A 24,631-nucleotide genomic window follows, 5' to 3' on the forward strand; every position below is an offset into this window, starting at 1 on the left:
AAAAAAAAAAATTGTGCACAGAGACCAAAACATATTTGCACAAGTCTGTTTGGTTCGTGGAATTTAAAAAATCCGGATTTCTACAAACTTTGGTTTAGCCAAATCAAAGTTTTGTATATCTTCATTCCGATTTTTGAAATTTTACCGAAACCATTTGTTTCACTTGGAAGATGCATGTGAAGACACATTTTTATGCGTATGCTTGGAGTTGAAGGCAAATTTTAAAAAGTAGTCCAATCTATTGTTTTTACACTCCTTAAAAATAAAATCAAATTTTGATTTTCAATTCCTACTTTTAGTAGGAAGTTGGAAATTCTGGTTTTGAGGCATAATTGGAAGCCCCATATGCTAATTCTATTTTGCAAATTTTGAAGCAAACGCACAAAATTTCAAATCCAGGTTTTGAAAAAGCCAATTCCTGTCATTTTCCAAGAACCCCAGTTCGTGGTCGTCCATTCGGTTCGTGGAATTTAAAAACCTCGGATTTCTACAAACCTTGGTTTAGCCAAATCAAGGTTTTGTATATCTTCATTCCGATTTTTGGGATTTTACTGAAACCGTTTGTTTCACTCGGAAGATGCATGTGAAGACACATTTTTATGCATAAGCTTGGAGTTGAAGGCAAATTTCAAAAAGTAGTCCAATCTATTGTTTTTACACTCCTTAAAAAACAAAACCAAGTTTTGATTTTCAATCCCTACTTTTAGTAAAAAGTTGGAAAACTTGGTTTTGAGGCAAAATTGGAAGTCCTGTATGCTGATTCCATTTTGCAAATTTTGAAACAAACACACGAATTTTCAAATTCGGGTTTTGAAAAAGCCAATTCCTATCATCTTCCAAGAACCAAACAGGGTCCGTTTGGTTCGTGGAATTTAAAAAACCTGAATTTGTACAAACCTTGTTTTAGCCAAATCAAGGTTTTGTATATCTTCATTCCGATTTTTGGGATTTTCCTAAAACCATTTGTTTCACTCAGAAGATGCGTGTGAAGACACATTTTTATGCATAAGCTTGGAGTTGAAGGCAAATTCCAAAAAATAGTCCAATCTATTGTTTTTACACTCCTTAAAAAACAAAACCAAATTTTGATTTTCAATTCCTACTTATTTTAAGAAGTCAAAAAACCTGGTTTTGAGACAAAATTGAAAGTCTCGTATGCCAATTCTATTTTGCAAATTTTGAAACAAATGCACATATTTTCAAATCCGGGTTTTGAAAAAGCCAAATCCTGTCATCTTCCAAGAACCAAACGGATAGTGAATATTTATTTTTCGATTATTTTCCTTTAGAGTGGAAGTCTCATCTGTGGTGGAGTGAATTGTTATGAGAAAATAATTGAAGTGCAACATGAAATTATTATGAAGACATTCACTTTAGATGAGATTAAAGGTGCGTTTTATTTACATGAAACATAAGCTCACTGAATCTTGTGGGGAGGAGAGAGAAATGGCAAATAAAGAAGAATAAGACACATGTTCAAGTTTGTATCAGCAAAAAAATTGAGAGACTACAACTCTTGTAAAAAAAATTGAGAGACTACAACTCTTGTAAATCATCTTTACATGTACATTCCTTTGTTACAGTTTTTTCTCTTCTACATTAGCATGTTTACATCTTGTTAAAAAATTGAAAGTATTGCTTCTTACATAACAACTCTGCTCTGATATCATGACTTTGAGCGGACTACCAGTTTTATGATGCAACAGATGACTGAATTCTCCAATTTTTTCCGACCCAAGTTAATGATTTTTTTCAATCCAACTCTTTTTTGCTTGTTCTACTCTCATTCAAATCTTTTGGACCTATTCAGTATTCCTGTTCAGCTCCTGCGGATCTTTATTCATACTTGTAAATTTTCAAAATGAGAAGTTCGGCAAGTTCACATATTAAGGGTCGCTTAATTTGAGTTGTGTTCTAAAGCTCACATCTTTCAGATATTCTGTTGTTCTCTCTAGATGAATAAACATGGTTATGCATCAATTATCCATTGCACAAATTCTAAAAAAAATCCACTAGGTTGATTGCCAATAAGGGAGTACAGTTTTCTCTCTCGTGAGCTACTTTCTGTTTTGGATGAGACCTGGATCTATTTGATAAAAATAAACTACTTCTCTTACAGGTGAATCTGCATCTTCTCTGTTTATGACAGTAAGCTGATGAGGAGTTGCACCAATATTACGGTTTTCACTTTCAGAAAAAACCTGCATGGTTATATGAGAATCTTCAGGCTTTCCAATATCTCCAAAATACAGACTTCTCTATATTCTCATCACTACTGCTCTGTATCATCATCACTACAAACATGGGTATAATATCTCCAATCCAGACTCTTTTACGTTTTATTTGCATATCTCATTAATATTATGATATTCCATTTCTCATTTGGTGTTGATCTCCTTTCACAGGACTAACCGGTCCTAAATCAATCCATAGATAGCATGCCTAAAATATCTACACGCATTACCTATCTATTGCTCAACATTGTTGTATTCACGAGTTCAACTTTATCATTAATATATCTTCTCTGTTTATGACAGTAAGCTGATGAGGAGTTGCACCAATATTACGGTTTTCACTTTCAGAAAAAACCTGCATGGTTATATGAGAATCTTCAGGCTTTCCAATATCTCCAAAATACAGACTTCTCTATATTCTCATCACTACTGCTCTGTATCATCATCACTACAAACATGGGTATAATATCTCCAATCCAGACTCTTTTACGTTTTATTTGCATATCTCATTAATATTATGATATTCCATTTCTCATTTGGTGTTGATCTCCTTTCACAGGACTAACCGGTCCTAAATCAATCCATAGATAGCATGCCTAAAATATCTACACGCATTACCTATCTATTGCTCAACATTGTTGTATTCACGAGTTCAACTTTATCATTAATATATGAAAATTTGAATAAGAGCTTTGCTCTTATCTGCACAAGTCTAAATTCATGCTACCAAACTGAGATACAGAACATTGGATAAATCTATTAAATCATGAAAGAAAAAGTTGTTCAAGAAAGATAGTCATCTATTACACTTCTATAGTAGTGACAACTACACACAGTATGCCATCAGTTAATTCCAAAAGCATTTTAAAAGCCAGATTACTTCTTTCTCTTTCTCACTTACAAATTTACATATGCAAACAGCACCAAAATTGTAATCCAATTCCACTTTCACAAAAGGGTTTTGAAATGATAAAAGGGTGAGCTCAAAAGCTACAAATGATGTAAGTTTATGCTGCAGCATAGCAAAAGAAAATGGTGTAAGTTTATTACATAAATGCAAACATCACCAAAATGTAATCCAACTCCCACTTTCATAAAAGGGTTTCAAAATGACAAAAGGGTAGGCTCAAAAGTTACAAATGGTGGATGTCTTCCCGCCCACCAATCAGAAGAATCGTATTGGTTCCACCACCAATCATCAGGATCGTCTAGTCGATGAGTTGAGAATTGTCTGGTCTTCATATGATAAACTATGACAGACTTATAACCACATGCAAACCACACTACACCACCACTTGCAGATACCTTCCAGAAAGTGTGGAACTGACGTGGTAAATATAATTCCCACAAAGTGTGAAACTGCTGTGATAAATCTAACTCCCGTTCTCGAATCCACTGCTTATGTTTTGTATCCAATATCCAGAATACAAAATGGCCATCGCTCTGACCCTGTCTTGCAGCCGATGCAAATAGATTTTCGTCATTGGGGTGATAATTAGATGCACAAACTAATAGATTTCCCTCCCATTCAAGGAGGCAAAGTATACAGCCTACTGAAGCAGGAACGAAAATAGAAAAGCCCCATGTGTCTTGACTCACATCATAACCTACAATCATATGGGAAATGTCATAGTCATCTCTCCTTTTGCCTAGGACCCTAGCTAGGAAATAAATGACACCATTAACAAAAAGATGAGTCCGTACAAAACTGTAATTAAGGGGTTCTATTGGAGGCGGACCCTCATACCAGCAATTTGAATGAGAATCAAATACCAGGGTATATCGCCGCTTCGCAGGGAAACAATAGCCTGCCATCACAAATTTTACAGTATTCTGCATATGACAAATTTCAGCAAAATACAACAAGGCTGTATCCACTTCAAAAGGCATTGACAATTTTTTCACAAACTTCCTCACAGGGTTGTACACCCGCAACAGGCGATCCACGGGAAAACGTGAATAAAAGCACAAAAGCCCATTTGATGCGGTATATAGCTTAAAATCTTTATTTTGTAAATAACTGTCTAAGCCCTCCCAAGAAAAAGGAAGAATAGAAAGATTACCCGTTTGGGAATTGTAAGAGCGGAACTCGTATTGTTCTGACATGGATCGTGAGTCAATGAGACAAAATATCGATTCTCCGAGACAATTCCCGTACTGTGTTTGGGCAAAATCTGGTTCAAAAATGAGGGTTCGCCATCTCTTTGACACTGTGGACATCTTGATCAAATCTTTTGTTGAAACCCTAGAAAGTATGTCCGTAATGAGCTCATCACGGCATTCCACCTTCTCTAAGCTGTTGCTTCCTGCTAGCAATTTGCTCGCCATTTTCAGCTCCCACAAATAACCCTTTATCTTCTATTCAATGCGTAACTTCTCCGATGGCAATTAACTGCAAATGGAAAAGAATGAAGAGCGGTCAAATAACCCTAATATTATATGACTGGACATCATAAATATGGGTAGGAACAAAATATGGTTCATAAATGAGTGTGCGCGATCTCTTTAACACTGTGGTTGCTGTAACCCTCGAAAGTATTTCTGTAATCATCTCATCAGAGGCGTTCCGCCTTTTCTGAACTGCTTTCTTTCTGCTGTCTGTCGAGATCTTTTTGCCATTTCCAACTCGCTCAAAAAATAACCCTTCTTTTGAAAGAATGAATCAGTGGGGTAAAAAACCCTAATGAAATGACCTAATTTAATGTGTTAATTTGGCGCACACAACATCTTAAAACACCTGGCTAACGGGCAACGGAATACACCCATTTATACTCCTCTTTTTTTAAAGTCTAATATATACAATGGAGGCTCATTTTGGTTGCATTATAGATGGCATGATCTTCAACATATTATATTTTATTTCGTAAGTTTTGTATCTGATTTGATGACTTGGCTTGTGAGATTGTTATATGTGAACAGTTTTTTTATTTTATTTATTTATTTTAAGATAATATTGTAAATTTTTTATAAAAAATATGTTGTTGATTGTGTCTAATAAGAGATCCAAAATGTCAAAGTTATTATCTGAAGTGTGAATAGTGGAGATGAAGGTAGAGGGGAGAGGGAAGGAGAAAAGTAGGTAGAAAGATAGGGAGAGGTAGTGGCATAATGAGATGTATGTTCATATGTGTATGTAGTAAAATATGTAAGTTCTGTAAAATATGAGAAATACTTGTAGACACTGTAGCAAAAATTTGATAGGTCCTACATAGCAGTTTGGGTCTTATGTTGGGGTTTGATTTAGTTCGCCCAAATTTAATAGCAATATGACCTTAAGCATGATAAGATTATGTTAGAAAGGTTCATGTAGGAAAGTGTTTCTTAGCTTGTAGATTGATTTACCAATGAGTACAGTTATTATAAATGTACCAAACATCATCTTCTATATTTGTTGTTATTAGACTCGATATAGGACTTATGGTATAATTGTTGTACAAAGTTGTGTACCCTGGTGCCTTGGTTATTGCCCTTAATCACCACCCAAAATGTGGATAAATACATGAGATTCTTAATATGTACAATGATAAATCTATTACTGAACTTAAAGATAGGATACCTATAAATTAGAATATTGACATCACAATCAACAATTATAAGTGCCTTCTTTTAACATATAATAAAAAACTATATTTCTTTTAACTTCATTTTTTAATCTATTGTCTAAAATAACTTTTTACTTGTAATTTTAGGTCTTTATTTCTTATCAACATACTCATATAAATACTAATGCCACGTAAAAAAAATTCAATCTATAAATACACCTATATTATTGTTGTTGTTGTTGTTGTTGTTGTTGTTGTTGTTGTTGTTTGTTGTTGTTGTTGCTGTTGTTGTTGTTAAAATATAGCTATTATTAGAGAAAACGGTTAAAAGATGAAACATAAATTTAAACAAGTGATGGAGTCCATTATAATGTATGATTATCATTAACAATGTCAGACTAATAAATGTGACTTAAGGTATCTTTTGAATCACTAGAAACAAATATCAATATCTACCAAATATGCATTTCTTTGAGGTATTTTGTCAAACAAATCTATGTGCACTATGTGTATCTAGTTTTGGACACATGTTTACAAACATGCAATTGCAAACATGCTTGAAGTTTTTGCTTGACATCTATCCATTGCAAGAAACTAAAATCATTTATTTGTTCATGTGTAGAGATTTAAGATTATCTCTTCAAAGTAGGAGTGGTTTGTTGTTTCTAGAGAAAATTCATATCATTGTATATGCAAGAGTTGGAAAGCTTTTAAAATTTTAGTTGGGCAGAGAATATTTCTTTTTGTAATAACCAAAAACAACTTGAGTCAAATCAATAAGCTCAAAAGAATATGAATCACAAACTTAGCAATACTAACCTCATGTCTCCATGTGGATAGAAAAGTGTAATTTGTGCTTAAATTTTAGCAGCTGGAGTGTTCTCATGCCATTTTTTAATCATGGGAAAGGGATAATTTTGAATCTATCTCTACCTTTGTGGAGCATTCACAACATAAAATTTTAAAATAAGCTTTGAAAAAAGGGTAGGGTTGGAATAAGCAATGAGTACTTTTGAGAAAAAATGGCATATGGCTCCACTAAATATTTTTCTCAAATAATTTATCGATATATTATTTTAGTAAGATTTTATTTAAATATTCTACTTTGGTTGTTTAAGAAGAAATAAGCAACAAAAAATAGTGATCATAGGGCCACTAGCTCCACAAATTGCTTCTAAAAATGTTAAGCAGTGCCTGCTAGCCAAAGTAAGCTTGGCAGCCACAGAGGGACCTTCCCTAAGAACATAAAAAATTTAAACATTGAAACTCAATAAATGATGTTGAAGTAAGATCCAATGTTGAATTCAAAAGGATTTTGGTGTAGACATCTCACATAATCTTAAGCCAATGGTTTCAAATATTGGAATCTCTGAAGGTATCAAATAGAAAGCTTATGATTTGTCTTCTATAAAACTAGAAATCAATAAAGAAAAGGATGTGGATGCAAATGCATTCAAACTATAGAAAGTGTATACAAGTTACAAAAGAAGAGATAAAGTTGTTAGTCGTATTGTTGTGGCTAAGTCCCTAATTTTTGGTGTTTTTATCCTATGATTCTCAATCATTCTGGATCATTTGGGAAAGAAGATATTTTTGAGGCATTTCAAAATTGAATTTGGAATCTTATCTATCTAATTTACACAGCTTGTCATATTTTCATACCCTTCTTAAGAAGATGTTTGTGCTTAAATTTTAGCAAATCTCTCTGATAAATCTTTAGGTAGGTAAGATATGCTTCTATCTAGATTATGCATTAGTTAGTGATGGTATTGTTAGAATGTTTAGAATAACTAAGAGGGAGGGGGGTGAATCAGTTATCCAACGTCCAGATGCACCAATTGAACAAATAAACACTTAAACAACTTTAGATCTTAACATTCCATAGCTTGGTCTTTATAGTCAACTTTCAGTAATATCAACTAGCAGTCATCTGTTCTAAATATAATAGACTTGCAGAATATAAACATTATTCAGTAAAACACCATAAATAACATCCACACAAGTTTGACACTAGGATTTAACATGGAAACCCAATTTGGGCAAAACCACCAGCAACATGTCACCAATTTTTTACTCTTATGAAGTGAGCTCTGTTAGGAGTCAGGCCTGTTAAAGGTTACAAAATACACTGTTAAATGTGACCTTATTAAAGGATTTAATCACCTTATTAGGAGTGGCCTTGTTAGAGGACTTTAGAACATTCCCTTAGAATATCACCTTGATTGAAGGATTTACATATGACTGTTAGGTAAATTGATTAAAGGAATTCGAATATTGTTTACAATGGTTAAAAAGTAACGATAGGTTTTGATTTGTCAAGTGCAACTCACTTTGCATATACAGATCTTAGTTCGATTCATAAGTTGATTCACTATATGGCCTCCATTGTCATCTCAATCTCTGATTCACTTGCTGATCCTTCAAGCAATCACTCTTCACCTCCACTTAACTCTTCTCAGTCTTCTTCTTAGACTTGCTAGTCAACAACATCAGTAACTACTCTAACCTTCAACCTCTTTATCAACATTGTTAGGTTGGGACCTTGTACCTCCTTAAATAGGTAATTCTAATATTTTTCTACTTAAACAGTACCGTAGATCTGAGGGTTACAATCAAATTCAACACATTCAATGAATCTCTCTACCTTCTTGTTTGTCTTCTTCTTTTGTAGAAACTTCTCTTTGAATCCTTGCATAGAAACGTGAAAATATAGTTCCCTTGATTTAAATGTTCCAAGTCATCCATCCTTATCTTCAACACACTTTCCATATCCCAAGAAATTAAATTAGCCAGCTGGAAATTACAATTTCTCATAAACTGTCAAAATGTTGTTCCTCAGCCAAGTCATCACTGGGTTACTTGATCACTACTAAATTTCTTGCTCGGTACATATATTGTCACTCGATCAATACTAATTATGCTTGACACTTACTATGGCACTATCGACACTAGCATCACTCATCTTATACTTCAAGTTCTTTAATCTTCTGCTCTATTGCTCAATCAAGCCTATCCATTTGGTTTGTCTTAGATCTCTTCTTCAAGGCTTTAATGTTACTATCTTCTCCTATTGAAACATGATATAAACAATCACTTTATCTTGTCAAAGTCCAATTAATCAAGTTTCCATTTGTAGTTTCCTCTTTATAACTCAAGGTATCCTCTAGGTCCTTTTGTTATGAACAACTTCTCAAATCCTCTTCATCAATCAAATAGATATATGATACTCAGATAGAAAACATTCTCACTATTAAGGTTTGACATTAATGACAACATAGCAATTGTTCCAATTGTAGTTTCAAACAATCTTTGTCTTTGGCATTGATGACAACACCTCTAGTTACCATGCAATCCAAAACATGTTATGTCTCAAGAAACCACCCTCAATGTGTAGTATCTCATCTTTGTGTCCAACAATCTCTATCTTTTAGTTTCATTATGATTATCATCCATGCAACTCACATAAATTATCTCTATCATATCAAATTCTTTTGTATTGTTGACAACACCTTTAATTCAATTACTCCCTCTTAGTAATCTCTCCCTCTTTCTTATGGTAACTAACTTCCATTATCTCCGTCTGGATAATCTAGGGATAATCTCTCCCTCTTTGACAACAATGCCAAAGACACTTTTAACTTGTGCATCTTTTCCATGTTGATATCTCTAAATCAATTCATCATCTTTCATCTTTGTATGACTGATGCAACATTCTATCATTTTCCTTCACTAATACCTTAGGCAACTCCTAAAGTAGGACTATCTGCATCAACTTGTAAGATAATCTGATCAACACATTTGATGCAAAGCTCCATGTTTTCTTAATTAGCTTTGTCTAAGGGAATCACCCCTAGTTTACCTCTTAGATATGCATAAGCATCTTTAGGTAAAGCTTTAGTGAATATATCAACTATTTTCTATTTAGGGTTCACATACTCTAATTTCACTTCTTTTTCTTGAACTAGCTCTCTCAAGTAATGATACTTGATAGCAATATGTTTTATTTTTTTGTGCATTACATGATTCATTGATATGTTAATAGCACTAGTGTTATCACAATAGATAACCACTGGATCTGTGATCTCTTCCTTCATACATTTTAATAAGTGTTTGATTCATATGATATTTGAACAATTTATTGTTGCTACCACATATTCAACTTCAACTATTGATTTAGAAATGCAACTATGCTTCTTTCTTGTCCAGGAAATTAGTCTCTTTCCTAGAAAGAATGTACCTCCACTTATGCTTTTTCTGTCATCAATGTTTCCTACCTAATCAAAATTAGTAAATACCTTTAGTTCAAACCTATCATTCTTCTTACAATACAATCCATAGTCTTCTATTCCTTTAAGATATCTCAATATCATTTTCACTGCCATCATGTGATTCTCCTTAGGATTTGAGGAAAATCTTCCAACTATCCCAACTGCTAATGCAATATAAGGTATCCTATGAACAAAAAAGTATAGTTTTCCAATCATTGATCTATATAATGTATGTTTCACAATAGTATATGAAGGACACATGATTATACTGAGAGGGGGAGGGGTGGGGGTGGTGAATCAATATATTAACGATTTTTCCAATTTAAAACTTTGATCCAAACAATAACTTTAAATGCTGAAATAAATTATGGACATGAACACAATGACATAATGATTTGCATGGAAACCCAATGCAAGAGAAAACCACAATAATAAATGCTTTATATAAACTTTGTTCTTTTACAACGATTTGTAGGCTTCGACCTACTAGAGGCTATGACCTCTATGTTTATGAGCACTGACTCACTAGAAGCTCCAACTCCCACACTTCGTAGGCTCTGACCTATTGGAGGCACCAATCCCCACAACTTTCCTCCATGAGCACCAACCCACTATGCACAAACTATTTTTCCACCTGATGATTTTGCTTACTGAACTAATTATGGATATTCTTAGTGCACACTTTTCTTTTCTTTTCTTTTTTTTAAAGAAAAAGTGGACAGGCCACCATATATATATATATATATATATATATATATATATTTATTTATTATAAAACTGATTCAAAGACTCTTTTGGGAAAGAATCAGGAAGGAAACCCAAAATCCTTGTCATATACAAGTGGAAATTGATACGTGAAATTATATAAGATTTGCATGTTTTTTATCTTCCACTATCAATTTTTGAAATACCTTGTCAGCTTTTATAAAATCCCCCAAATTTAAGTCATAAATATTCTCCCTATTACATCCTAAGTTAGCAAGATAGTCTGCTAGCATATTTCCTTCCCTTAGAGTGTGGGAAATGTGAATCACTTTGAATGCATAAAAAAGAATCCAAATTTGTTGAAGGATGTATGATAATTTTGAAGAGTATGATTCCTATTTTAGGCATGCATTGATTATAACCATGGAATTGCCTTCAACATGAATTTATTGAAATCTCCCCTCCTTAGCCAAAATTAATCCTTCGAAAAGAGTAGAAGCCCCAACCATGTTATTTGTCCCTCATGGAATGGAGGATGCTTTAATGGAAAGAACATCACCAAGATGGTCTCCAATAAAAATACCAATCCCTGACTTACCCAGATTGCCATGGGAGGCACCATCAAAATTGGTTTTACATGAACCACAAACAGGAGGAATTTAGCGGATTGAATCTCTGTTATGAGAAAAACTTGAGTGAATGTGTTGTTGCTAGCCAATAGGAATATGGATGCCTTTCCAATCTTGAATAACAGAACTATCCCAAATGGACAAAACTGGATTACATTTGACTCTATGATGGCTGACATTAACAACTTCTGATATGGATTTTTCTATGCCTATTAGAACAAAGCTAATAGATGAAGAGAAATTCCAAAAAATTCTTTTATTGTATTCCCACCAAATAGCCCAAACTAAAATAGTTGGGATGCATTTCCATAAGTTGGAAAAGTGAGAAGAGGAGTGCAATACTAGCCATGCTTGAAAGGGATCCCATAGTTTTTTAGGAAGGGGAGTAAGGTAGTAAAGCTTGCAAAGAACAAATTGCCAACATTGAAGTGCAAAAGGGCAGTTCAAGAAGAGATGGTCTGAATCTTCCAATTCATAATCACATAAGCGGCAATTGAAAGGTTGAGTAATATTGAATTTGATAAGTTGATCATTAGTGAGGGCTCTTTTTTTTAGTGCAATCCAGGCAAAGCACCTAGCTTTGGGGAGAGTGGCTTGATTACAACAAAATGAGAAAGCATGACTGAATATTATTTGGATCTTGCTATTGGATAATCATGTAGCCATCTTTAATGCTATAAGAACTCGATTTTCCTGCCGCCCATATCAACTTATCTTCCTTACCTAATAAGAAGACCACTCCATTTGATAGAATTGCCAAAAATCTGATCCTATCTTGCACTAAAATAGGAAGGTCATCCATATCCTTCCAGATTACCCTTCTAGAAAACAAACAAACTATAGAAACATAATCCACCATTGATTTACCCCAAATTGCTTCAGAAGAAGCAACAATTTCATCCAAAGATGTTGCATGAATGAGAGGGGGTAGATCACTCCAAGAATCACACCAAAATCTAGCTTTGTCACCACTATTCACCTCCCAAGTAATGTATTGGGTGACAATATTGCTAGATGCCATCATGAAGTTCCATATGGATGAACCTTTGGAGGGATTTTGTATGGAGAGAACTTTGGATAGGCAAAGATTATCTAGATATTTGTGTTGCATGATTTGACACCATTTATTATCTGGCTTGGAATACATTTTCCACACTAACTTTCCTCCAAAAGCTTTATTTGTTTTTCCCATATCATGAATGCCAACTCCACCATGTGTTTTGACTTGTGTCATATCCTGAAGTGAGACAAGTGGAATTTTCTTTTCCCCATTTAAATTTCTTGCCCATAAAAAGTCTTTCAGGATCCTTTGAATAATTTGGATAACTAATGTGGGATCTTTCAACACTAAAAGGTAATAATTGCGAATGCCTGAAAGCATTGTTTTAACAAGAAGGTTTTCCCCTGCAAGTGAAAGCCATCTAGCTTTCCAAGGCGCTATCCTAGCCTTGATTCTCTCAATGATAAGTAACCAATAGCTATTTTTGTTGACTCTTGTAAAAAAAGGAATGCCAAGATAAACCAAAGGAAGAAAATCTTCAAAGAACCCCAAAATTGAAACAATTCTATTAGATATATTTTGGTTAGAATTGAAAAAATAAAATTTTGATTTATGGGGATTTTTTTTTGTCCTAAGACAATTGAATATAGATCCAAGGTTTTCTTAATCTGCTTGGCCTCCATAACATTGGTGACCTTGAAGAGTAGAGTGTCATTTGCAAAAAAAGAATGAGTGATTGAAATATTTGTGCCACCTATCATTGTGCCTCACCAAAGACCAAGATCATGTGTTTGCGCTATAAGTCCACTGAAAGCTTCAACCATTAAAATAAAGAGAATCGAGAATAGGGGATCACCTTGTCTAATCCCTTGGGTAGATGCGAAGTAGCTAGCTAGAACTCCATTGATAACTATTGAAAACCATGCAACTAATATGCAAGCTCTAATCCATTTACACCAACCTTTTGCAAACTAAAATAATTTGTGAATGACTTTAAATAGAAAGTCCCAACAAACTCTATCATATGCCTTCATCATATCCAACTTAATGATGAAATTTGAAGATTTGTTAGCATTAATTGAATGAAGAGCCTCATGTGCAACTAAAGCCCCTTCCATAGTTTCTCTGCTTCAGAAAAAGCCACCTTGTTCCTTTGACACAAGGTTTGGAATCAATCTCATATAGATTGCCTTAGTAATGATCTTGTAAATTGTGTTGCAAAGTGAAATTGGTTTGAAGTCTGAATTTTTTTGGGATTCTTAACCTTCAAAATAATGGTGATGTTAGTTGAGTTGAAGTATTTTAACATAGCTTTACTTTTCCTAGATTCTTCTAGAACACCAAGAAGGTCCCACCCAAGAAAATCCCAATGTGCTTGGAAAAACATTGCTGAAAATCTATCTGGGCTAGGAGATTTATTAGGATGCAGAGAGAAAATAACTTTTCTAACTTCAAAGATTGTGAATGGAGCCAACAAATCTACATTATTAGAAACTGAAACAATGGAGGGGATGGCTTCTAACATATCTTGAATTTGAGCTTTTGAGGGAGTAGGTTGGGTTGCTGGTGCAAGTAGATCTTTGAAAAATATTACTCCTTCCTTTTGGATGCCATGGACATCTGAGATTAGATTTCCAAATTCAACATTTTGAATAGAAAAATCTAATTAGCCGCTCTCTTTTATTTTGCAGAAGCATGAAAGAATTTTGTATTTTTATCTCCCTCTTGCAAGCAAAGCTCCCAAGATTTTTGGTGCTAGTATATCTCTGAACACAAGAATAAAGTTCTTCCCAATCCTCTTGAAGTTGCTTTTGTTTGAAGTAATTTTCACTGTCCAAACCCCGATTGATAAATTTATCAAGAATATCAACTAGCTGTTGTTTGACAAAATCTTTTTCTTTAAAGATATTTTTTTAAGTCAATTTATTTCATTTTTTGATTTGCTTCTTAATAAACTTGAGTTTATGTGCAAATTGATGCATTTTGGAACCATCACACCATGGAACACTCACCCACCATTGCTTCATAAGTGGCAGGAATTGAGGATGATGAAGCCACATTTTTTCAAATTTGAAAGATGGCTAATGTTGAAACCCAGTGTTAGCTAAGGGAGATACAAGCTGTAAGGTAATAGGAAAGTGATATGAACCCAAGCAAGCCAAAATTTTTGAGTGGAATGTGATGTTAGCTAATTTCCAGTCCATAGCTACCAAAAACATATCCTATCTGACTACAATCTAAGAAAAATTAGTTCTTTTATTCGTCCATGTGAAGGAACCCTTAGTAGGCTCAATATCCATTAAATTGTTATCTGCCACAAAGTTTGAGAAATCTATGATAGTTTTAGTGGAGGGGAGATACCACTAATCTTTTATGATGCCTTTAGGATGGCATTAAAGTCTTCACCCACGATAATATGTTGATTAGATTGAGACTGAATACTATGAGTCAATGTCAACCAAAGATATAGCTTATCATTTGTTGCCAAAGGGCCATATACCTTAATCAAGATAAATGAAAGATCATAAACAATGATGTTTAACATTTGGTAATTATCAAACTGAGCTACAATTTTAGCTTGAACCATTTTGGGGTCCCATAAGATTGCCAAACCCATTAAAGCACCATTACCTTGTTGATGAAAAGAATGACAATGCCACTAGCTACCTATAGTCTTATCAAATGAATCTTGTGACATTTTTGTTTCTTGTAATAGTATAATATCCACCTTCACAAAATCAAGCTCCTACTTGATTCTACATCTCTTCTCAGAGGCATTCAAACCTCTGACATTCCATGAGGCAATCTTCATTGCTGATAAGGAGAACACTTAGTTCTCCTTGTCTCTCACTTTGATGGAGTGAACTTGCCATCCAGAGTTGACTGAATACCAACAACAATTTCTACCTTAGTCTAAACACTCTTTGGTTTTCTTCCCCTTTTCTTAGGCATTGGTGAAGCCTAAATGTTTTGGTTAGGAGCTTGCTCAATTGATAAAGTTAATTGAGGATTGAAAACACCTACCAAGTAGTTGTTGCCTATAGTAAGCATTGGTTGATCAAGTTGTTTAAGTCTGACATCTTGAACATAGGGCTTCATAGAATCTAAGATGATGGAATTGTAGGTTAGTTGATTCTGAACATGGTCCCCTAAATGCAAATGATCTACCTTGTGAAAAACATCAGATAATTTTCCACTATCCAGCTAAGTCAAATGAGGGTCAAAATCAAGATACTCCTGCTGCAACAAACAATTGAGTTGAGGTTATCCACCCTCTAACAAAGTTATTGGTGATGAATCCAAATAAAAGTGTTGGGTTGGATCAAGATCAATAGGTTGCCTAAAGTCTTCATGAAAGATTACACCCTCTTCTTCTACAATTTCATAAATAATTTTGGTAGCCAATTATGTTAAACATTGATCTAAAAGTCTCCCGACTCTTAAATTAACTATTGCACTTTTATTAAGGAGACCATGAGAAATTGACATCTTAATAGGAGACTTGTGAAACATGAGATGTTCAACTAGATTATCCACATCCTAATTAGAAGAATTTAATGAAACCCAACCTATTGAGCAAACCTTACTAAAGTGTTGTTGAATCACAAGCACATATCCAATTGAAAAATAGAAGAAGATAGAAACCTTAAATGATTGAGGGCAAGGAATAGACTCATGCATATTTCTGAACTAAGAAGAATCTAGGGATACTAAAAGGACTTGTTCACCCATATGTTGAGATCATTGATACAAACATTGGAGAGGATTTGTGCAATGATCCTCACAGACCACCATCTTTGATTGAACCAACTTGCTATAGTGAGACGTAAAATGACCTAGTTGGTGGTGGATTTGTTAATTGTATCTACATTCTTGAGAATAATGTTTTGGACCCAAGAGCCCCATTTCATTTTTAAAGTAATGTGGTTTGGCAGTCCCTTTAATGGATCAATAAGAAGACAAACCCTGACATCTCGATGGGGAAGCTCAAAAGAAATGAGATAATGTTTAATGAAAATTCCAAGCCTATTAGCTATTATCTCTATTATTTCAAGATCTTTATATTTGAAAGGCAGAAGAGGCAAAGAGATCCAAATAAGAAAAAGAAATAGAGGAGCTGGAGTCCAAGTTGAAGTTTGGTCTCCAAATTGAAGTAAACAGACCTGACCCTTTACAAAACAAACTTTTATGCTTATGTATAATATCCCTTTTAACAGTCGAGTCAAATTTTCTAGAAAAAAGCCAGAATCAAAATCCATACAAAAAATATCTATTAATCCTGCCCAATTCTTAATGGCCAATGACTTAATATCAACAAATGACAGAGCACTGTTTGAAAACTTACCAATGATTGTTGTACCTCAAAGAAGATCAACTTGGTCTTGTAACAAGTGTTCTAAAAGAGGAATAATATGAGCCATATTAAGATGGCTATCACAGGGAAGAACCAAAGATTGAATATCTTGATCTAAAAAAGCCTAATGTTGTTTTGCTTGCCAAACTTAAATAGATTTTTGAAAAGAATATTTTTGTTTGAAGGGCGCTCTTCTATCTACATTATGAAGAATATCACCAGTGGGAAGTTTGTCGACCTTGCTGGAATCAAGTGACACCACTAAAGGGGCTAAAGATTGTTGGATGAAAATGGGAGAGCCAGGAGGATTGCCTTCACAAATGTCAAAAATTGGCTGGGGACGATGAACCCGAAGAGAACTCTTCTTGTTATGACCTTGAAAAGGAAGTTTCTTACTCCAGAGAGGACAATTAATATTTGAAACTTTTTCCCCCCCAAAGAAATTTTTATGAGGCTGAGAGGGGTTGTAAAATGTTGGCTTTGACATCAATGGGGGTGGAGATGGGAGGATGGCTTAAGCCCTTGACTACAGGGGAGGAGGAACTAGCTCATGCATGGAATGAAGACCAATTTTCAAATGGAACTTAGGGTTAACAAAGAAAGGCTTCATAGGCTAGACTATGGCTTTCCTCTGAAAATGATAGATCCCTCTACCATAACAGCTTGGACAGGATCCTTATGATAGGATTTTTTTTGCATGAAAGGGCATTGCCTAAAAACCATAGTGATGGAGATTGGATGAACGAGGTTTAGCTGGCTACATAACAAGAGGACCATGAAAAAGCTTAGAAAAATCTTTGATAAAAGAAGAAGAGAACTGCTCCTGCTGACCCTGCACTTCCCTAGTTTGATCGGAATGATGCTCCCTACCGAAACCCTGACACTTCTTCGAAATTGTCATTGCTACTTCAATGTCATTATTTAGAATATTATAGTTTTTCTAATTTTGGAGGCAAAGTCTAGACCTATACCTTGGGCCAACGGAGCAGATACGTGGCACACAAGCCCTGTAAGGGAAATTGGCCCTATTGCCCTTCTCCACTATGAAGGGGAGTCAAACCTGTGACCTCAACGAAGTAAACCTCAAGGAAAAAACCAACTCACCTACAAGTGGCAACTTACACTTTTCTTTTCTTTTCTTTTCTTATCTTTGTATAAATTTATAATTTAATTTATCTTGTATATCATTTCACATCTCATTACCAATCTAACGTATACTCTTTCTTGTTTGTGTTCTTCAATTCCATCAATCATTATTCCTTCGATCTGGTCATATATGTGAGCCAATATTTCATCATTTCATGGTATTCATGAAAAATTTAATATAACCTTTGAATCATGTTGTTCATTTTTTTATTTGGCATCTATTGACTTCATAATTGAATTCATACTCACTGCCCTTTCTGATTGGAAGTTCCTCGACCATATCTTCGCAAATATAAAACAACATTAACATCTTTATTTTTATTATTTTAATCTGTGTATGTTTGTCGAGTGTATAGGAGTGTTGCTTTTAAAAATATTGTTATTGGAACTAGTTATCACTGAGTTATATGTCGTTGACTAAAGTCTCATGATAATAATATAGTTTTATGATTATTGGCAATGTCTTCATTCGGTACTCTATTTTTATATTCTGGTACTTTCATCATCTCCCAATATCAATATGTTGTAGTGTAATATCCAAGTTGTTGGGTGACAAGGTTTTATCAAATTATTAGTCTCCAAAAATTAAATCTTTATTAGTCGCTTCTAAATTCAACTCTGTTTGAGCTTGTTTCCATATGTCTGATTGCAAAAAAAAAAAACTATGCATTCATATGTTTTCCATTTTGTCTAAAGTCTTTAACTGTTGCTATGTGCTTTAGATATCTATATGAATATACAACATCAAATCTAGATTAAGAATGCCCTTCTACATATGTTTGCTCCTTTATTTATATAGATTCAAGTCTTCAGAATATGGCATACTCATTGTGACTGATCTTGAACACCTTAATAATCTGTCATTCGTATAAGTGTACTTCTCTGTTCAATATATTCTTTTGTATCGAGCTTTTCCTCTTCTGATATATATATATATATATATATATATATATGATCATTCTTCAAGAGATGATTGAATATATCTATTGACTCTACTCCCTTGTTTATTGTCTTGTGGTTATATATTGTTTCTAATGCATGTAGTTCTGAGTAAGGTGTCTTTGTAAATGTCTACCACATCTTTATCTTCCATTATATGTATTTCATAGACATATTAATATTTGAATTTAAATAGTTCATTTATTTATTTGTTTTAACATTTACATCAATGACAATTTTCATGAGTAGAATCATCATTATTAGATAATTTGTGGCCTGTGAACATAGGTGTACTAACTGGTCTTGAATCTTCCATTCCAAAGGTCTTTAGAATTTCCTTGATAGATTTGGATTGAGTAATGAAGATGCCTTGCTTCATTTGATACACTTGTAATCCAACAAAGAATTTGATCTCACCAAATATTGACATTTCAAACTCCTTCATGTAACGCCCAACCAAAGGATCCAAAAGAACTAACCTAAAGTTTTACTAAGTTTGCCAAACATTTTTTTTTTTAAAGAATAACATGTACAACAATCATAAAGTAGTGGAAGCAATAACATACAATCATACATAAGCAAACATAACATATTACATTCTTTGAGGATCCCAAGACGTCGAGTCACACTTAAATTTAAATAATACTAAGTCTAATAAATAACACATCCACATGAAAGAATAACTATAAGTTCAATCCATTTAAATAATACACATTTGTTTCGAATGCCACTTGGAAATAAATTCAAAATGCACAATCATCCACTGTACATGTCACAGGGTATGAAAAGGTAAAAGAATATACATTTATTTAAAATAGATTACATCATTCCTTTCAGATCCATGAAACAAGTACAATACAATAAGAAAAATCATCCATCATATAGATATAACCCTCTGTCATAATACACAAAGATAGAATGAAAGAAAATGTAGAACAAGGAACTCTAGCCACAACATCTACAAATGAATCTCAATGGTAAAAGTAAAAAGCACTACCACCCAACCTCATGGTAACCCAAAAAGATCCACTCCCACCATGCTAAGGAGATAGTCTCAAGTCCCACATAGGATATCAATCCAAAAAAATAAAAAGTAATTTCTAAGCCAAGGAAAACCTTACAAGTAATCTAACTCAAAGGTTCCAAGATAAACATGACATCTAGGTCCAGAGACAAACAAGGACACGTAGGAAATTTATACTGTTAGTGGGCAAGTGTCATTGCACGAACCAACTCTAAGGTTGTCTAGCTAGTCTTTTAAGCCTTCGACCCCCTAGTGACTCTATGCAGCACTAGTATCCTTTCGTATTGACAAGACATACTAACGATGCATGTTTGCAACCAAGCACCCTCTCTACTCTCATCCTAGTCTGTACTAGCACTCAAGGCATGGGCAAGGAAAGATAAGACTCTTATTAGGTTCATTTTACTCTCATTTAGTGTGGTGTTTTCACTTATTAACTACTTACAATGGGTTACCCTGGAAGCTACTTTGGGCCCTGACCTCCATTACAAGCCACTTCCCAACTTAACATACATATTACCTACCCTAGGCTCATAAAAGTACAAATCAAAGAATCATGGTTTTCACCTCAGCCCTATACAAGTGATTGGAAAGAATCAAAAGATAATCCACAATAACACCTCAGTTCTTTACAAGCAACTGGACAACATCCCAAAAATAATTGATTGAAGACTCAAAGATCAAGACAAATAGGTCATACCATTCATCTCAGTTTCACACAAGAACACTAAAAAGTAAATACAAACAATAAATCCAAACTCATCATAGAGCATATCAGACACATTACCATGGTTGAGTTTAAAAGATCAAGATCAAATCATCATCATATCACAAACACATAACTCCCAAGCCTCTAGCAACATCCTAAGACTGGTCAACACTCTAGTCAACCCAAACCCAAAACATAAAACAACATACAGTTAATAGTGTGGGTTTTATAGTTTGGTTTGATTTTGCAAACACATAGTTTGAGTTTACAGTTAGGTTTAAGATTTCATTCTATTGTACATTTTTGGTCTGATAAAGTTTACTATAATCTCGTATAACTCAACCCATTTTCACATTTAAATATAAATGTCTTATTACCATAAACTCTTAAAACGAGCATTACCTCTATAAAGATTTTCTTAAATTTTAAATAATAATGATTAAATAATAAGTTGGTAATTATTTAATACTATTAAATTTTAAATAAAGAATCCTCTATTACCAATTTATAATGTTCTATTGACAATTAATCAATTATTAATTAAATTAATTAAATTAATTATTTATAACTATATTTCAATAATAATCCTTTTTAAATTATTAATAAATAAGTAAATAAATTCATAAATAAATATATTAATAAAAACCTTATTAAAACTAACTTTTAATTAATTCATATTTAAATTAAATTAAATTTTAATTAATTTAAAACTTTAATAAATTAAATATAACACATTTTAAAACTTTTTAAGATAAATTAATTTTAAATAATAATAATAAAAATTCATAAAAATACGATTGCATACGATTCCAAATCGCATATCCCTTAAAGGGACAACCGGCTAGCAGTGCTACTACCTTGGTAGCTGAGGGGAAGAAGATAGGAGGGGGGGGGGGAGTTGGTGGCCTCCAGCCACCAAAACCATTATTTTATTATTATTATTTTTGGGTATGTGCAGGATCATGGTGTGCCAAAAAGTGGCGATGTGAAAAAAAAGAGTTTGAAGACGCCTAAAAGCGCTTCAAAATCCGCTCTAACTTTTTTTTTACCTATCTAGGAACCAAACCTGGAAGGTTAAGCCGAGCCTTATCGGATATTCGATAATATCGAATATCCGATTTTAAATCAAATATCTGACTAATAATTAAAATCATATAATAGTATGATATATTATTTAATATTATTATTATTGATATAAAATAATAATAATAATATTAAATAATATATCATACTATTATATTATAATAATAATATTATTATTTAATATTATTATTATAATAATTATTATACTATACTATAATAATATTATTATTATAATATTATAATCGTATAATATTATACTATAATAATAATATTATAATAACATATTATATTATAATAATATAATATAATATTTCATATATTATAATATATAGTAATGTAATATATATATATATATATAATATAATAATAAAAAGTAATATCTTATAATATAATATATAATAAAAAAGTATAATATATTATAAATTATAATAATATAATATAATAATAATATTTTATATTATAATATATAGTAAATCAATATAATAAATATAAAATATAATATAAAAATATATAAAATGTAATATATATTATATATTATATGTTATATTATATATATTGTAATGTCATATTAGATATCCGATGTTATATCGGATATCCGATACCTGTGCATTGGATTAAACAAAATCAGAAACCCGCGACCCTTATTTTACGTGAATTTGGGCCAGTATTGCCATCGTGGATTGGATATCAGATACCAAATCGGATATCAGATATCAAGTATGTTTTTTCCCCCCCTTGACTCATTTTTAACCTAAATTTAATAGATTTTAACATGATTTTGTTTGTTTTAGTTGAATCTAGGGTTTTTTTGACAAAAATGGTTAAAATTTAGATTTTTTTAAAATATATATTACGTTTTGCAATTCAATAGGAATGGTTGATCACAATGATGACACTGAGGCAGGGAATAATATTCCTCGCAACCCACCACCAAACGATCCAGTATCCCCACAAAACCATCCACCAAATGATCCTCTACCTCCTCAAAACCCTCTTCGAATTGAGGAGTTGATAAATGAAAATCTCACTGAGTTGAGAGGTTTGCATAGAACATACAATAATGTACCTGCACTGGCTCCTATGTTATCCACGTTAAACACCATAGTGAATAACATTGAAACCCTTACAAACCAACAAAATGCCGCTCTTCGTTGGCGTGATGAAATGCACCAGATGTTTGATGATGGTTTGGATTATGATGAGGTCGCGACCCTCAACATAACCAAAGACGATTTGGCAAGCCTTTTTGCTAACCCAAAAATGGGTATACCAGTTGACCCAAAAAAAATCAAACTATCGATTAAATGGTGCACAAATGACGCCATACATGCAAATTTTTGGGACCGTTGGTGGATGGTCTTTGATATCCCTCCACATGGCAATTTAGACATACCATTTTATTTCCTTAGAAAATTATATGCAGAATTTGTGTTGAAACTTAAAGTGAACTATTGGAGCATGAAGCCCAACATGGGCTTAGGACTAGGAGCTCCTCAGGATAGACCCTCTTCCCAGCGGAAGAAACTTGGCACTTTTGTCCCCCCCCCCCCCCTTGATATCTCCCCCCCTCCTCGAGTGCAACATCCAGATATTATGACAGAGGCTAGCTCTTAGACCATCAGAGCCATTTATAGGCTGAGTAGCCTAATGATATCTCAGGCTAGGTCAATCCTGCCTCCTCGTGTTGATGATGTTGGTGCCAATTCATCATCGGCTAGCTCATCACACGTTTGTGTGCCTCACACTTGCATTACATGCAAGAATATTTGCCTGGGTCCATAGGTGATCTTCCTGAGTATCATTTTGTATTAGACGAGGATACACCAGACGCACGTGCAGAGGCTACATACTCTGATGCGAGAGAGGAGGGGAATGCGAAGGCATGGACTCTTGGTGTATACATTTTTTTGTTATGACATATGTGATTAAAAGTTAATTTTTATAATAGAGTAATTTTAATTTTCAAGCCATACTGAATTTTACATGTATGTGATCTTCATTCATGTTTAGTTGATGACCGAGGAGGAGCTCAGACAGATAGATGATGCTACACTCTCGGCCATTTCATTTGGCCTTGAGACATCTACAGTACATTATGTTGTGTTCGCATTTCTTTTTTCTATTTGATATTGTAGCATATATGGTTGCTAATCTTTCTTTTATCTTGGAGATACCACTTGCCCCGGGGGGACAAAGTGCGGGGGGTGAGCCAGCATGCATTGACAAAGGAAAGGTAATTAGATGTTTTCTAATAGATTAAATATTGATGCATTCTTGTAAAATGTTTGTGGTAATCTCATTTAATTATATTATTTATTGTATATAGGGTGTGGCTACTGGCGATGAGCCTATACAGATTCGACGTCCTAGATCATCAGGGATTTTCATTCGCACAAAGAGCCCCATTGTATGTATAAGTATCATTTAAAAAAAAAAAAAAAAATTGATGCAGAGGAAAGTATGATTGTTGTTCTATACAATTTCTGTGATTTTTTTCGTATCAATAATGATTCATGTCTTGCATATGTTCATTACAACTTAAATAGGCTTATATGCACCTATCCAACCGACCAAGTTGGTTACAAAGGTTTATTTAATCAAACAAATACCAAATTACTACTTTCCCTCCAAAACTAATATGACCGTTTGAATTTGAAATTCAAATTTCAAACTATAGTTTTTATGCATTCCCTAACTTTCTAAACTATTCCATTGACTCAAAATTGGTCATATGGATTAATTAAATGCAACTAAGTAAATTTCCAGAAAATTGAAGTTTTAATTCTTTTTTCTCCAAACCACCGTACACTCTGATCTCCCCCTTTCAACTAAGATCACATATGACATATATAAAGGTCTACATTACCGTTGGAACAACCATATAGGCGTTCCCAACCATAAAACAAACAAACAACTACTTTTTGCTAATATTGTTTAAACTCTAAATACCCTATTCTAAGGCCTTTTGGTCCCATGGAGTCACTTGGTTTATAACCAC

At 33.5% G+C, this 24,631-nt stretch overlaps 1 protein-coding gene across 1 annotated transcript; it reads right to left on the reverse strand.

The window, feature by feature from the left end:
- Window positions 1-3,308: 3,308 nt before the first annotated feature.
- Window positions 3,309-5,000, reverse strand: LOC149579607 (uncharacterized). The gene is made up of 4 exons (XM_089802312.1): window positions 4,972-5,000; window positions 4,298-4,454; window positions 3,982-4,042; window positions 3,309-3,841 (listed from the first exon to the last, which is right to left on the reverse strand). The coding sequence occupies exons 1-4, from the start codon at window positions 4,998-5,000 to the stop codon at window positions 3,339-3,341; spliced, it is 750 nt and encodes a 249-aa protein (XP_089658438.1). The 3' UTR covers window positions 3,309-3,338.
- Between the last annotated feature and the right edge of the window lie 19,631 nt (window positions 5,001-24,631).

This window comes from Cupressus sempervirens, chromosome 1 (genome assembly GCF_028749045.1).
Source record: "Cupressus sempervirens isolate cs-2001-9-10 chromosome 1, ASM2874904v1, whole genome shotgun sequence".
In the NCBI taxonomy this organism is placed as follows: Eukaryota; Viridiplantae; Streptophyta; class Pinopsida; order Cupressales; family Cupressaceae; genus Cupressus; species Cupressus sempervirens.

Excerpts from the sequence above, each read along its gene's own strand:
- LOC149579607 (XM_089802312.1), bottom strand. The coding sequence starts at position 5,000 with ATGGGTGTATTCCGTTGCCCGTTAGCCAG. Across the intron at positions 4,455-4,971 it reads TTCCGTTGCCCGTTAGCCAG|ATGTCCACAGTGTCAAAGAG; the intron begins GTGTTTTAAGAT and ends GATTTGATCAAG. Across the intron at positions 4,043-4,297 it reads CTCTTACAATTCCCAAACGG|GCTATTGTTTCCCTGCGAAG; the intron begins GTAATCTTTCTA and ends TTGTGATGGCAG.